Here is a 15,245-nt window from a genome sequence, read left to right as displayed (position 1 = left end):
GTTGAAGGTGAAGCATAAGCTGGCCGGATAGCGCATCTGGAACCGCAGTCCTCTCTGGATGAGGCGTTCACATACCCCGTTGAACTGCCGCCGGGCGTCCCTCACCTGGGCTGATAGGTCCTGTCGGATGTAAATCTTGTCGCCCTGGTAGGTGACCTCGCCTTTCTCTCGAGCAGCGGCAAGGATCTGTTGTTTGTCGCTAAAATTGTGCAACTTGATAATAACAGGTCGATTATAATTTTTCTTCGGCGGGCCTAAGGCTCTGTGTGCCCGGTCAATTTTAATCGAGCCTCGCTTGGTCTCCAGACCCAGCGTGTCTGGGAGCCAGGTCCCAAAAAACCTGACAGCCTGATTCCCCTCTGCACCTTCCTTGAGGCCGATGATCCGTATGTTATCTCTGCGGCTCCTGTTCTCGCTGTCCTCGGCTCGGTCGGTTAAAATCTTCACTCTTTGTTCAAGTTCAGCTAGCTTGTTTTCCAGAGTGGCTGTGCGGTCCTCGCCATCAGAGATGCGGTTCTCGGTCTCAGTTATTCGCCTTGTGTTGTCTTTGACGCGGCTGCTTAGTTTGTCCAGAGTAGAGTGCAGCTCAGTGAACTTCTGTTCCATGAGAGCGCCAATCTTTTCAGTAACAGTTTTGGAAACCGTGTTAGCCACGCTTTCCTCAAACGACATGTTGTCACCATCATCCATGCTAGCCTCCGTGTTAGCCGCGAGCGGCTTTTTTGCTTCGAGGCGAGCTTTACGCGATGTCTCTCGTGGATTAGTATTCCCTTTAGTGCCGGACATGTTCCCCAGCAAAAATAGCCAAAATAATTCAAGTTTAGTCCGTCAAAAATGAATTTTATCGGCTGAGGAAGCGGGAGGTCGGCAAAAGCGATCCTCTCAGTCCAAGTGCATCACGTGACCCCCCCTTTTTAATACTTTTAGTGTTAGTTTTTTTTGTAATATGTAATCCTTCTCGGGGGCGAGACCCAAAAGGGCCAGAAAAGGTATTGTGAAATAAGAACTCAAAACGTCATAAATCAGTTAATATTTATATCAACTTTCTCCCTCTTCAGCCTGTTATGACTGTCACTGTAAATCTTAACTACACAACAATTCAGGATGTATCTCCATACATCTCAATGTATCAATCCTAAATAACCTTTCACTTCACATTGCTACTTTTTCAATAATCAATTCAAGTAGAGTTGAACTCACACATTAAGAGCTGTTAAGAAATATCAAGAGTACAGCCCCCTATAATATAAAGGATGTTAGTTTCCATACCTATATCTGAGTGACCCGTCTCAGAACATAAAAATTACAAACAGTAAACATAAATCCTTCTGTAGTGCACAACAAGAGTAGGCTACATAATAATAATAATAATAATAATAATAATAATAAAAAAATGTATTTATAGAGCACTTTTCAAAATAAAAGCTACAAAGGGCCTCATAAATGCAGAAACCTAAAACAGGCAGGTCAAACAATCAAATCGCAATCTACAAAAAGTTTTTCACATCGCAGTAAGTCTACAGTCTACAGTTTGGGATTATTTCTTCAGTTTTTGAACCAAGCAGCACTGCGCTATGAAACAGAGTTTGTGTAATACTGATGAGCTAACATTCATAGCCTGCAACGTCACTTATAAACCAAACCTGGATAAATGTATTCAGCGTTGGAACAGGCACAGGATCCGGCCCAGCCCACCCTCGTCCTGATGGAATTCTTAATGGGTTCTACTCACTACCTCACAGGTAAATTTTTTAGCTAATACAAATTTAGGTAAATGTTTGTCATGGCTAATCAATAACATTTTCATGCTTTTCAACAAGCAATGCAACAAGGAGGCAGCATCACAGCTGTGCATCACAGCTGTACATCACACTGAAGGAAATAGCTGGGCTGTTATCAGGACAGTTCCTTCAACTGCTGAGCCAGCACAGAATTAGCAGGATTATGAACCTGACAAGGTTTCAGTAGAAACAAGGTTGAGGACCCAGATGCAGACTTAGATATATATTTAAATAAAACGATACAAAATAAGGCAAAAACAAAAGGCTTACTTCCAGGAATCAAAAATGAGGGAGAAACACAAAAAGCTAAGATGAAAATCCACACAGGAAACATGAGGCACGAGGATACTGGATGGTCACAGACATAGACGCAAATGAACTGGCACACAAGTGTAGGAACACAGAGACTAAATACACACAGGGTAATCAGGGACAGGTGAGACTAATTTACACAGGTGAACACAATGAAGGCAGGGCACACAATCTGAAAAGCGGGAAACAGAACAAAGGAGGGAAGTAAAACAAGACATGACATACAAGGGGAAAGAACTACAAAATAGACAGGAAACACTAGGGGTCCGTTTCAGAAAGCGGGTTTAGTGAAAACCCTGGGTTTGTTAACCCTGAAATGAGGGAAACCTCGGGTTTGCCGTTTCAGAAAAACTGTGTCTGTGAACCTAACCTGGTCAGGAGCAGGTTTTCTTCAGGAAACTCAGAGTTTCGCTCTGTCTCCTCCCTCTAGAATATAAAACCCTCATTCGACTTCCTCATTCATTAAGCCTGTCTCACGCGTGTGTTTGAGTGGTTAAAATTTTTTTACATTACAATGTAATAACAAAATTACAAAAAAAACGTTGCGTCTCTGTGGTGCTCTGACCCCTTTGCAAAAGTATTTTATAATTATGCTAAAAAAATCAAAAGACAAATCTGTGTCAAAGTCATCATTTTTAGATTTTCCACCACCACTGCCGAGAGCACTCAAATAAGACGCCGTAAGTTATTGTATTTTTTTTTTAAACTAACACAATTCAGTTTAATCAACATAAATTATAATGTGTATGAAGTCAGTATCATGTTAGGGATAAAGCTAATGCACATTAAAACAGCCACTGAATAATATTTAATTAGTTTAATATTAAAAATATGATTGAAGTGAGGTTCAGCCATGAGCCCATTTTGCCTGAGCCTTAACTTTGAATGATGTTCTGGTATTTTATTTTTAACTGCTTCCATGTACGTTTTTCTCCCGCTGGATTGCTCCTAAATGAATATAAATTTTAGCTTCCGGTCGTGATTAAATATTAAATAAATAGACCAGTTCAAACTTGCGAATTTACTCGAGCAGCAGTTTCTTCCCACGCCGCTTCTCTCTCTTTTGCATCTGCAGCCATGTTACTTTATTTTTGTTAAAACATGCTCGTATTCGCTGAACGTCCGCATGAGGATTTCGAGCTCCACTGGTGTGACGTAGGACCTCTTTTTGTGTACCGTTGCCATGGTGAATCGTGGTATCGGGGCTCCATTAATGCTGGCTTTTTATAGTCAGCGTGCATGCACTAAACCCCGGCTGAACCTACTCTATTGAACTAACTCTGATCAGCTGTTCTGAAACCAAAAAGCCAGCGAATTTTAACTCAGAGTAAGTCAAACCACAGTCCGGGGTTAGACTGAGGGTTTGTTGAACCTCCTTTCTGAAACGGACCCCTGGAACCAAACTCAGGACTGACAGGACTACAAAGTAAAACAGGAAATTCTCTAAATGAAATGCACAACTAAACCAGACTAAACCAAGACAGGAACACAATATACAAACTAAACAATAAGAACTCATGACAACAAGAGACAAAGTGACCAAGGAAAACCGGAAATAATATAAAAACACCAAAATGCAAAACAACAACATAACTAAACTAGAATGACTCATGACAGAACCGTGTCTTTGCTGCTTAGGAACAGTGGAACCGAACAAATGTTCTGCATAATCACCTGCAGCAATCATTATTATTGCTTTGTTGGTTGATATTAAGAATAAAGCGAGGATTCAGTCAGTGCAATTCCTTTTGGTTTTTTCACCTGGAACTGGCCTCTAGTCAACTGTAAGTGAAATATTATATACAACTTTGACAATTGAAGTTACTACATGGATACTGTAATAGTTGAAAAAAAATGTTTAAATGCTATGGCAGAATTTATCTCTAGAAAACAACACTTTGAAACATTGCAGTGTTTATATAAAGAATCCAAATGTAAAGGATTAAACAAATCCTTGATTTCTCTAATCTTGTTTAAAATACCCATAATTTCTGAAACTAGTTGTAGCACCCGAAAAACCAACCTATGTCAAGTACAGGGACATAAATGTTCTTTGCATTCAAACAGCAGTATGAAACCAGAAAAAAATCTAATGTCTACAATGTAACCTTAACATAAAACTTGGTCTATGTGCTTTTCAAGGACATCCAAAATCTGATGAGTTCTGAATACCAAAGTCCACGTTCTCTTTGAAGAGGACATATGTTGGTGAAAGAGGAAATTTAATGGTGTTGGAGCATGTGTTTGCCATTAGATATATGGACTCTAAAAAATGTGATGCTGGGGCAGGGAGTCATTCCTACAGGTGGAAATTACTTCAGGCCTGTGGCAAACATCAACAAGTCCATTGTTCTAGAAAACAAAGTTGTCTTTAAATATACATATACATACTCATACACACACAATCATTTAATAAGAGTAGATCTCACCATCAGAACAGTCATTTACCTACAGACCTTCACAGTGTATGATAGAGTCTGCCCAGAAGCTGAGTGCCAGGCTCCCTGCTGTCCTCTTGTTGCTCTCTGTTGGACTAAGCAGTGGCATGAGGAACTGTTCAACATCTATGGCAGTCAGCCTCTTGTCTCTGTGGCAGTAAGCCTCCTGTCTCTGTAACACAGAACTTTTGACAGGACAGCTGGATGTTGGCAGAGGGCCTCCAAAAAAGGTTGGCTGGCCAGTCCATCTTTGAATCTATTAGAGGTTACAGTTTAATATACAACATTCATGCAAACATTTACTGTTGGTACAAGCCACTGCAGCACATACCAAAAGCTCAGCCAAAATGACTATTGTAGAGCTATTCACTTCAAAATTGGCTGTATTAATGATTATAATAGTTAGTTCAAACCATTTTAATTAGCTGTCCACAGTCAAAACAATTATTGTGTTCAGTCCAGCTGATCTCGATTAGGCAAAAAATCCTGCTTTTCAGCATTTTCTTTCATCTATGATTGAATTTTCGGTCTGTAGATACACAGAGAAAAATCATTTGGTAGCTGTTAAATTATAGGGTAAATATAGATATTTGATATAACAACAAAATACATAACAAGGCATCTGAGTTCAGCCGGAGTTAAGTGCGTGCACGCTGATTCACCATGGCAACGGTACACAAAAAGAGGTCCTCCTACATCACACCAGTGGAGCTCGAAATCCTCATGCGGACGTTCAGCGAATACGAGCATGTTTTTAGAAAAATAAAGTAACGCGGCTGTAGCTGCAAAAGAGAGAGAAGCGGCGTGGGAAGAATTTGCTGCTCGAGTAAACGCGCAAGTTTGAACTGGTCTATTTATTTACTACTTAATCACGACTGGAAGCTAAAATTTATATTCATTTAGGAGCAATCCAGCGGGAGAAAAACATACATCGTAGCAGCTAAAAACAAAATACAAGAACATGATTCAAAGGTAAGGCTTCAGCAGAACAGTCTCATGGCTGAACCTCACTTCAATCATATTTGAAATATTAAAGAAATTAAATATCATTCAGTGGCTGTTTTAATGTGCATTAGCTTTATCCCTAACATAATGCTGATTTCACATACATTATGTCCCCTCACCTACATCCTGTTTAGTTGATTAAATTGAATTATGTTAGTTAAAAATAAAGAGAAATTCCAAGAACTAACGGCAGCTTTTGTATTTGTAGGAAATGAAGAGGACCAAATAAATGACTCATTTGTCTTATTTGAGTGCTCTCAGGAGTGGTGGTGGAAAATCTACAAATTATGACTTTCGCAACGTAACGTTTGCAACGTTTCTTTTTAATTCGGTAACCGCTCAAACACATGCGTGATACGGGCTGAAAGAATAAGGAAGTCGAATGAGGGTTTTACAGCCTAGAGGGAGGAGACAGAGCCAAACTCAGAGTTTCCTGAAGAAAACCTGCTCCTGACCAGATAAGTTACCATTTAAGTTACCTCTCTTTCTGAAAACGTTTCCCTCATTTCAGGGTTAACAAACCCGGGGTTTTCACTAAACCCCCTTTCTGAAACGGACCCCAGGTAATAAAATCCAAAGTTGTCCAACTGGAAAACACGGGTATGAAAATAGGGTTGACAGAAGTACGGGTATGAAAATAGGGTTGACAGAAGTATCCCGATGAAAGACATTTGATGAACCGACACTGAAACAGTGGAGCACAAAGACCCAATACACTTGGGAGGTGAGGCTAATGGTAAATGGTAAATGGACTGTACTTATATAGCGCTTTTCTAGTCTTTGCGACCACTCAAAGCTGCTTTTACACTACATATCACATTCACCCATTCACACACTGATGGCAGAGGCTGCTACGTAAAGTGCCCAACTGTCAATCAGATAACACATTCATACCCGTTGGCTATGCCACCGGGAGCAATTTGGGGTTCAGTGTCTTGCCCAAGGACACTTCGACATGTAGGCTGACGGAGCTGGGGATCGAACCTCCGACCTTCCGATTGAAAGACGACCGACTCTACCACTGAGCCACAGCCGCCCCCTGTCTGTCTAATCAGACACAGGTGAGACAATCAAGGGGCAGGTGAAAACAATAAGGGCAGGGCACAAATCAAACAAGCGGGAAACATCAACATGAGACAAAGGCTGCTTCCCAAGTCTCTTATTTGATAGCTCCTCGCTCCTCACTCCTCGCCCGAACCGGAAGTAGTTCCGGAGCCGCCATATTGAGGACCTTCTCAAAGCTCTTATCGCTGCTCGGAGGAGTGAGGAGAGAGGAGGGAGTTCCGAGGAGCAATAAGCGAGGATACACGAGAACAGCCTCCACGGAAGTCTTTTACTGGCCGACACGCCCCCTTATTAGATATCAGTTAGTGAGTGGACACTGCAGCAGATCGGACTTATGTGAAACTACACAACATCATCGGAGTTTCATATCGCCGAGAGGAAGAAGCGGACCTTAAAACAGACTTTACAGGGCGCCTTGAAACCGACTATAAACAACGTCGGTATAATGAGATGTGATCGTTTAGAACGAAATATTGATCATAACTTGTCGTAAAATATATAAAATGCAGTGAATAACTGCAGATTTGATTTGTTTTCTGAGTCAACATCTGAGTAAAAATAAGTTGTCTAAAAAACAAAAGTGGCAAAAACAGATTCATTTCTATTAAATTTAATCTAAAAAAATACCTCTTGACATGATCAGTTATTTCCCTGCTAACTTTTATTACAGATGAATGAATGAATTCAGAGGGAGCAGGAGAGTCTCTCTGTCAGCAGGTAACACTTTTTACGTGTGAGAGTGATCATCAGTGAGGTCGGGTTTGATCAGCGTGACGCTTCATCGGAAAGGACGTCGCATGTCTCTTATAAAACATTCCCTCGTTTCCTCTCTCCTCTCTTGGTTTCCTCGCGTCTCTCCATGCATCTCTGGTGGGAGGGACTAAGATGCAAGTGAACGATGCAAGTGAAGGAAACATGGATGCAATTTAAGAGACTTGGGAAGCAGCCAATGTGACAAAGTAAAACAGGAAATGATCTTAACAATGAAACACAAATGAAATACATAACTAAACAAGACTAAATCATGACGAGAACACAGAATAAATGAAATACAAAACTAAACATGACAACTCCTAACAGAGGAGGCTAGCACTGTAAAATACATATTTTTTGTCAAACTTCATTGCAACCAAAAAAATGTCTACGACACAGACATGCCTGAAACAGTATGTCACGTGTTTAAATTGACGCGAGTTCCGTCCAATCACAAACTAGTAGTGTAGTCCTACCCTGGAATGTTTTTTGTCCTGTGAAATATTTTTTGGTTTTGTGAAATATTTTTGTGTGTTGTAAAATGTTTTTGCATTTCATTAAATATTTTTGCGTTTTTTGAAATGTTTCTTGCATTTTATTAAATATTTTTATGTGTTGTGAAATATTTTTGCAGTTCACCTTAAGGGCCACCGTACCTAGGTGTACCGTAACACCATACATAGAGAACAGAACCATTTATTTTGTACAAGTATGTAAACCTGTTGTTAGGAGCTTCTGAGTTTGGCACTGCATTGGCCTCATTTTCAGCAAAGGCTGTTGCTACATGTTTTTTTGGCTTCACTATTGGGAAGCTGTCAGGTTGTCCCCTACTTTTATAATCTATGCTTAATACACTATTTAGCATACAGGTATTAAAGGATTATTTTAATCATCTCATTTAATTCACAGCCAGAAAGTGAATTTTGAGCTTCTCATTTAAACACTTACACTGCCTTTAAGTAATACTTAAAATCAGATGGAATGATTTTAAAACAGTACATTTAGACCAATGAAAACCTTAAAAAACAATATAATGCAAAATGTTTACATTATTTGCAACGGAAACGTGAAACACTGCAGTGTATCTTGAGTGTACTGTACGACAGCCAGAAGCTACTGTGGGTTTACCCAGCATATCTGAGTCATAACCTCCTGCTGTTTTCAAAAATGCTGCTGCACTGATGAATACAATCCATCACTGTTAATTAGAAGACTGGTGACTTTTCCTTAAACAGTGTTATGAAAACACAGCTTTATAATAATCATTGCAATGGTATGTAAAGTAGGTATGTAGGTCTTCAGTAAATTCATGTGAAGACCAGCAGTTTTCCCGATTGAGTGTTGCCTCTTTGCCGCCAATTTAATCTAAGAGTATGTCTTGAGGGAATGAAATGAAAATTGCTCCACTAAATGGGATAATTAGGGGTGTGGTAATGTCATGTTTGGTGAAATGAACAAATTTGTCTAAATTAAAATGATGGGTCATACCCATTAGTGCAGCTGTATCTCTGGGCTAAATAATTGTTAAAAAAAAAAAAAAAAATCTATTAACCTTATTTTAAACCTTTTAACATTTAAGCTGCCAAGCAAATTTGCACGTTGGTAAAAAAAAACATGGTAACTTTGTCACAGCTCAGCACAATTCATTAAACATGTATGTTTTTAACTTCCTAAATGTGCATGTTGGCAAAAATGAAAGCTCTCAGCTTGCAAAATATATGTGCTTGCGGTTGTCTGCAAATTAATATTTAAAATAAATGAGAATATACCCCTTATCCTTCTATTTCTCTTGGCTATAAAAACAGCAAACAATATTCAACTTTTTGCTCCAAGTTGTGGCTCTCTATTTATATTTCTAAGATGATTTATATTAAAAGGAAACCTGAACTTTTCTAAAAGAAATCTTGTGCAAATTTAGTTGATCAATTGATATCCTTGTGACTGAAGCTGGATTTGGCTTCTATTCTTCAGTTCTAAACCTGAGTCTGATTTTAGATGTAGGTATCTTTTGAGGATCCAGATTGAAGTGCAAAGTTTAACAAAACTCCCAACAATACTAAGTACGTATTATACATAGAGCTCATCCATTACATACTGAAAAACAAACATGTTGTTGTATAGTTGCTGAAGCTCCATGAATCCTAACGTCTGCCTTTAGCTGACAGCTCTAGTAGCCCCTTAACACCATTAATATCTGAAATGATGAGTTATTTATTTTGCACAGTCTTAAACCCTGTCCATTTAGGGTGTCATTTATTGGGGTTTAGCTTTATTTTTTAGTCCAGTCCCTATTTTACTGATTTACAACCTCTAGGTTCAAATGTATGTGGTCTTATTATAGTCAGGTGTAGAACCAAAGAGAGAAAATTGGGAGTCTAGCTATAGCCTAGAGCGATTACTTTGATCAAAACCTGCGAAAAAGGGCTTAAATTCTGAAATCCACGCTGAGGGTTTGTTAAACGTAAACTGAACTGATGAAAGAAAAACATGGTTCCCTCAAGACTTTTCTTACTGCATTCTACCTCTCATACTGTATGTTGTCAGACAAAACACACTGCCTGAGTGTGTTTGTGAAAGATGAAGGAGACAGTTGTGTAAACAAAATATGAATTCAAATTATTCTACAACCAATGCTATGGCAGTGTAAAAAAAAAAGAATAGCTCAAACTTTTATGTTATATTATAGTGTAGTAGTATAGTATAGTGTAATGTATAACGATAGCAATGCCAGTTTTCCAATATTGTGCATCCCTTTACCTGTAAGTCTTTGTGACTTCCAGAAATATCCAGAGAGTTTGCTGTTAGTTTAACTGATTCTGCAACCCCTGCCAAGATCTATAAGAACAAAGAAAGTCAGAAGAACAAAGAAAATCTATTAATGCTTTTATTAGGGCCCGAGCACCAACGGGTGCGAGGACCCTATTGTAACTGTAAGGATTCTTCTTCTTCTTCTTCTTCTTCATCTTCTTCTACTTCTTTCAGTGTCATCGAATTTTGCATTTTTCGAGGCTTAAATGGCCTCGGAGAATCATGAAACTGCGCACACTCGTCAGGTCTGGCGATTTTTATTTTATGGCCGTCTGCCACGAGATCACCAAAATGGCTCCGTAGCGACCCCTAGAAAATTGCAAAAAGGCCTCCCCAAAGAGGTTACTTAGAAGTCACCTAGGTCTCTGAAATTTTTTAGGTATATGTATGGGGTCATGACGCACAAAAAAGCCATTTGCACCAATATCTCAAACCCAACAGGAAGTCAGCCATTTTGCTTTTAGTGTCAAAAATGGGCCATTTTGCAGGGTCGATACTTTGACGAACTCCTCCTAGAGACTTGATCCAATCGACTTCAAATTCGGTCAGTGTACTGACAAGACATTGAGGAGTAAAAGTTATCAAAGGCTTTACGTTTTTCGAAGGGGGAGTGGCCTTTTTGGGGGCTCAAAGTTACATGACTTTCTTACAAACCAGGAAGTGAACAGGAAGTGGCCTTTAACTCGGCGGTGCATGTTCCAATGTGACCCAGACTTTCCATGTTTAATAAGGCTCCCGGCCTGAACACGTTGATATGCCATTATTCACTGATACTCCTAGCGCCCTCTACTGGCGGCAGGAAATGTCAGGGCATTTCATGTTTTACGCTACGAGCTACTATTCCAAGACGGTACAACATATCCACCTCAAATGTGTCTCAGTAGGGACCTAAGACCTGGATTAAGGTCTGGGGAAAACTCCGTGACTCTGCCTCGGGAAATGTGGTTGTGGCGGCACAGCAAAAAAACCGTCGCCAAAATCCTTCGCCATGAAAAATCAAACTGCCATAACTCAACTGTACATCAACATATCTGCATCATATGTCATGTGCTTTATAAGAGTGCCATTCTGAACACATCTATACTGAACATTTGAATAACGGGCACAACGCCATCTACTGGCAACAGGAAGTCACTCGTTCTACTTTTACACGTCCAGTTCCTATCACGTTGTAGGTAACGCCTTCAGATTTGGACAACAACCTCACAAGACCTTTGACATGCTTCATTTTGAAACCCATAAGTCTATGTCCCACGTTGTTGCCGTGGCGTGGCGTTGTTCGCCACTAACAGGAAGTACTTTTTTCAGGGGCTTACAATACTGATACAGCCCTGAAAATCGGTAAACATGTCCCCAGTGGGGTACTAGGAAGGTCTGTATAGGCTTTATTAGTGGGCGTGGCTAAATGTCTCAGTGGCGCCCCCTACAATTTTCAAACATGCAGCCCCTGAAGCACGTTAAACTTAGACTTAAGAAATGAGTCACACATATGTATGATGGCTAGATCTACAAAAAAGCCTGGACCCATATTGTCAAACCAACAGGAAGTCCACCATTTTAGATGACGTTGTCAAAAAAACACGTTTTTCCGACATTTCCAGGGCTCATACTTTAACGAACTCCTCCTATGTTATCTAATTTTGTACTTGTTATCTAATTTTGTACTTGTTGTTATCTAATTTTGTACTTGTTATCTAATTTTGTACTTGTTATCTAATTTTGTACTTTTTTATATATATATATATATTGTTATCTAATTTTGTACTTTTGTACTTTTTTATATATATATATATATCGATAGATATATATATTTTGATCTTTATTTTTTACCCTCTGTGTGCTGATTCTTTCCTATTGTATTGTACTGTATAAGCTGCTGGAGACTGAATTTCCCAGAGGGAGTCATCCCAAAGGGATCAATAAAGTTGAGTCTAAGTCTAAGTCTAAGTCTAGGGCGTTCCTCCAATCCCCTTCAAATTTTCCCAGGGCACAGAGGAGACATTAACGATGCATAGTTATCAAAAACTTTTCCACAACTCAAAAGGCATGGCCGTGGCTCGCCAACGAAACAGGAAGTTGCTTTAACTCAAACATACAGGATCTTGTCAGCCGGAAACTTTATATGTACGACATATGTCACTGCCTGAACACTCGTACATGTTGGAATCAGTCTTTATCAGAGCGCCACCTACTGGTTTGAGGTATTCTAGGAGGATGTTAGAGCTGTTTTCGCTGCATTGTGTTTGAAACGTGAGAACGTGGCAGCAGGTTCCTCTGCTACTGCACCCGGTCTGAACGCGACCACGCCCCGGTGTCTGCGTCGCTGGTGCGAGGGCCCGTTCAATGCTGCTTGCAGCACTAGTTAGATTTGGAATTAACCAAACATTGAGATTTTCCTTGTCATTTGAAATATGTTATTTGCTTTTTTAATTCTTATATTTCTATGAAAATCTGTGTTCTGTGCAGAAGACTGAACAGAACTGTAGATATTTTAGTCTTTGCAATATGTCTGACTGATTTTGAGATCTGTGAGAGTCGGTTCACCTACTTTGTGTGAAGATACCCTCCAACTAAACTATTCATGTTTACCCCCAGGCACAAGTCGTACTTTCACAATCTATGTATGATACATACAAGAGATTATTCAATCTCTGTGGACTCACCTTTACGCTACTTTGGATTTGTGGACCTTACAAGCTGTTTTACACCCACTTTAAACCTTTTAATATTTTATAAAAGGCAACTTAGAAAGACTTCTTTTTCCTCAAGACTTAGTTATACTGATTTGGTTGATTTAATTTAGATTTCTGCTCTGAATTTCAGAACACTTGTAATTACAAGGGGTGGATGATATGACTTTAAATTTGTATCAGTCTTTTTTTGTTTTGTTATTTTAAGTTATAAGAAAACCAAAGGGATAGAAACGCAAGGTAACCAATCAACCAGAGGGAGGGAACCAGAAAAATGTGATTAAATATTTAGTGGCTCCAAATCTGGATGACAATACTAAGATCTGCTGGTGCCTGTTTTGGGAGTACCTTTCCCTCTGGTTAATAACCCCCTATAGGTGTAGTTTAATAATTCGTTAAGGTAACCTGATTTGTGTCAGTATAAGTAGTATGTTTTGAAAGTGGTCAAAACTAAATTGTGAGTGCATGGATTTATGTCTAAAAGGGTAACCCAGACTCATTGCTTTTATTGTAAGTGATCAATCGTGCTTACTGTTATGCATAATCACCCCCTAAAGGCCAATTTTGAGTCAGGGAAAATCCTGGTCAAATGAATTGTTTTAACTCCCACCAACAACTGAATGATCTGAATTTTTGTGATATGTCCTGCTTAAAGTTTTGGGATCTTGGGCATTTCACCCGGTGTACGGTTTGTGATTGAAGTCTAACATTGTCTAACTCAAATGCTGAGTGTTTTCCATGCAATCAGCGTATAAGTCGTGCTAGATTTAAATAATCAATGACAGATGGAAAAATGAGGAGATAGCAAAAAAGCACCTTTACCATTGATTCTTGCTGAAGGAGCTTATGACAATACCCACACATCAGTGGACTAAATGAAGATGATGTGCAGGTGGCGGTGAAGACTGGTAGTTGAATGTAAAACCTTCATGTAAACTTTTACTGACAATCAAATTTTTTTCTCCGCTCATCTCATTTTAAAAATTAGCTCTAGACTTAAAATATGCTGATGGTAAAAAAATCTAACATACTGCAAAGAAACAACAATACAACAACACCCCACAAGGCCCAAAAACACAGCTTGCAGTAACAGCGAGCACACATAATCCTCTTTTACATTGCCAGTGCAAGACGGAACTGTGTCCTGCCTCTGTTATGTCTCATCTTTAATGTTAAACGCAAGGAGGCAGAATGGTTGGGACGAAGTTGGTCTGCCACTGAGCCAACATCGGAGGTAGTATGTAATAGGTAACGCCATCTGAGGTAGTAACTGAGATGAACAAGCGTCTGTGTAAGCGGTGGAGCTGGCAGGATGGAACAGCACTGTGTGTGTCTGTGAAGCTTGTTCTGTTTGTTAACAAGTTCCTCCTCTTTTGCTTCCGTAACGCTGTGTAAAATCACATGATTGGCAGGCTTTAGGCCAGCGTTGCTTGGTTCAATGTAAAATGGCAAAGGCAGTGTACCGGCGGAGCTTCATTTCGATGCTGTTGCGGAATTGCAATGTAAAAAAGGCTATACTCACCTTCTGGCAATAGCTACATATTGACATATTATACAGTCACTGTTTCCTTCATCCTCCATTACTTTTTATTAAGAATCTACTTGGGACTTGAAATACAGTGACATGCACATTTTCTGATCTGTAAAGGAACAGAAGATAGTTAAAACTATATTTAGAAAGGACTTAAAATACAGACAGGACTTAAAGCAACTATAAGAAACATTCCTTCTTTGTTGACTTTGAAAGCAGCCCCCCTCATGTTGTAAAAATCTCGATCTGACTAGTCTAACGCAAGTAAAAGAAAGATGCAGATTATTTTTAATGTGATTATTCTTTTATAAACAAATCTGTTTGGATAGTTAGCGGTGAGGTAACGTACTATATATTTGTGGCTATGTAAGATTAATAACTGTAATATGAAGATTTTACAAGATAACTTTGTTTTGATACTTTGTGTACTATAGTGTAGTAGGTTAACTAAGCCTGTCTTCTTCCTATGCCCAATGTTATGCCACGTTCATAAACAGCCAGTAATAATCTTTAGCTTGGTAGCAGGGCCAATATAAAATGTTAAATTGTAAGCCAGTTAACTAAACTGTACTAAACCACTCAAGGCGCTTTTACATTACATGTTGCATTCACCCTTTTACACAATAATGTGGTTCCATGCAAGGTCACTTAGCAGCTAAGCATTCCTACACATTCATACACCACAGGCTATGCCTTTGTGTTCAGTATCTTGCCCAAGGATACTTCATGTTGATTTGAGGAGCTGGGGATCCAACCGCCAACCATCTGATTCAATTGGAGGGTGAATCTACCTCTTGGCCTCAGAGGTAGAGTGTCTATCCTTTCCTATCGTCAAAGAGGACAATACCATGTCTGTACCCTG

General features: G+C 39.4%; 1 protein-coding gene across 1 annotated transcript in view; it reads left to right on the top strand.

Annotated features, from left to right (window-relative positions):
* The first annotated feature begins 5,194 nt into the window (after window positions 1-5,194).
* Window positions 5,195-15,245, top strand: part of sntg2 (syntrophin, gamma 2) — a 59,588-nt gene continuing 49,537 nt past the window's right edge. The window contains exon 1 of the mRNA XM_069661775.1: window positions 5,195-5,281. Within this exon, the coding sequence (XP_069517876.1) occupies window positions 5,195-5,281 (87 nt within the window). The remainder of the gene's footprint in view (window positions 5,282-15,245) is intronic.

The sequence above is a fragment of the Semicossyphus pulcher genome, unplaced genomic scaffold, assembly GCF_022749685.1.
Source record: "Semicossyphus pulcher isolate SPU_LCO1_2020_fin unplaced genomic scaffold, fSemPul1.0.p SCAF_14, whole genome shotgun sequence".
Lineage (NCBI taxonomy): Eukaryota > Metazoa > Chordata > Actinopteri > Labriformes > Labridae > Semicossyphus > Semicossyphus pulcher.
Note: the sequence above shows the minus strand (reverse complement) of the source record. Positions and strands in the feature narration are given on the sequence as shown.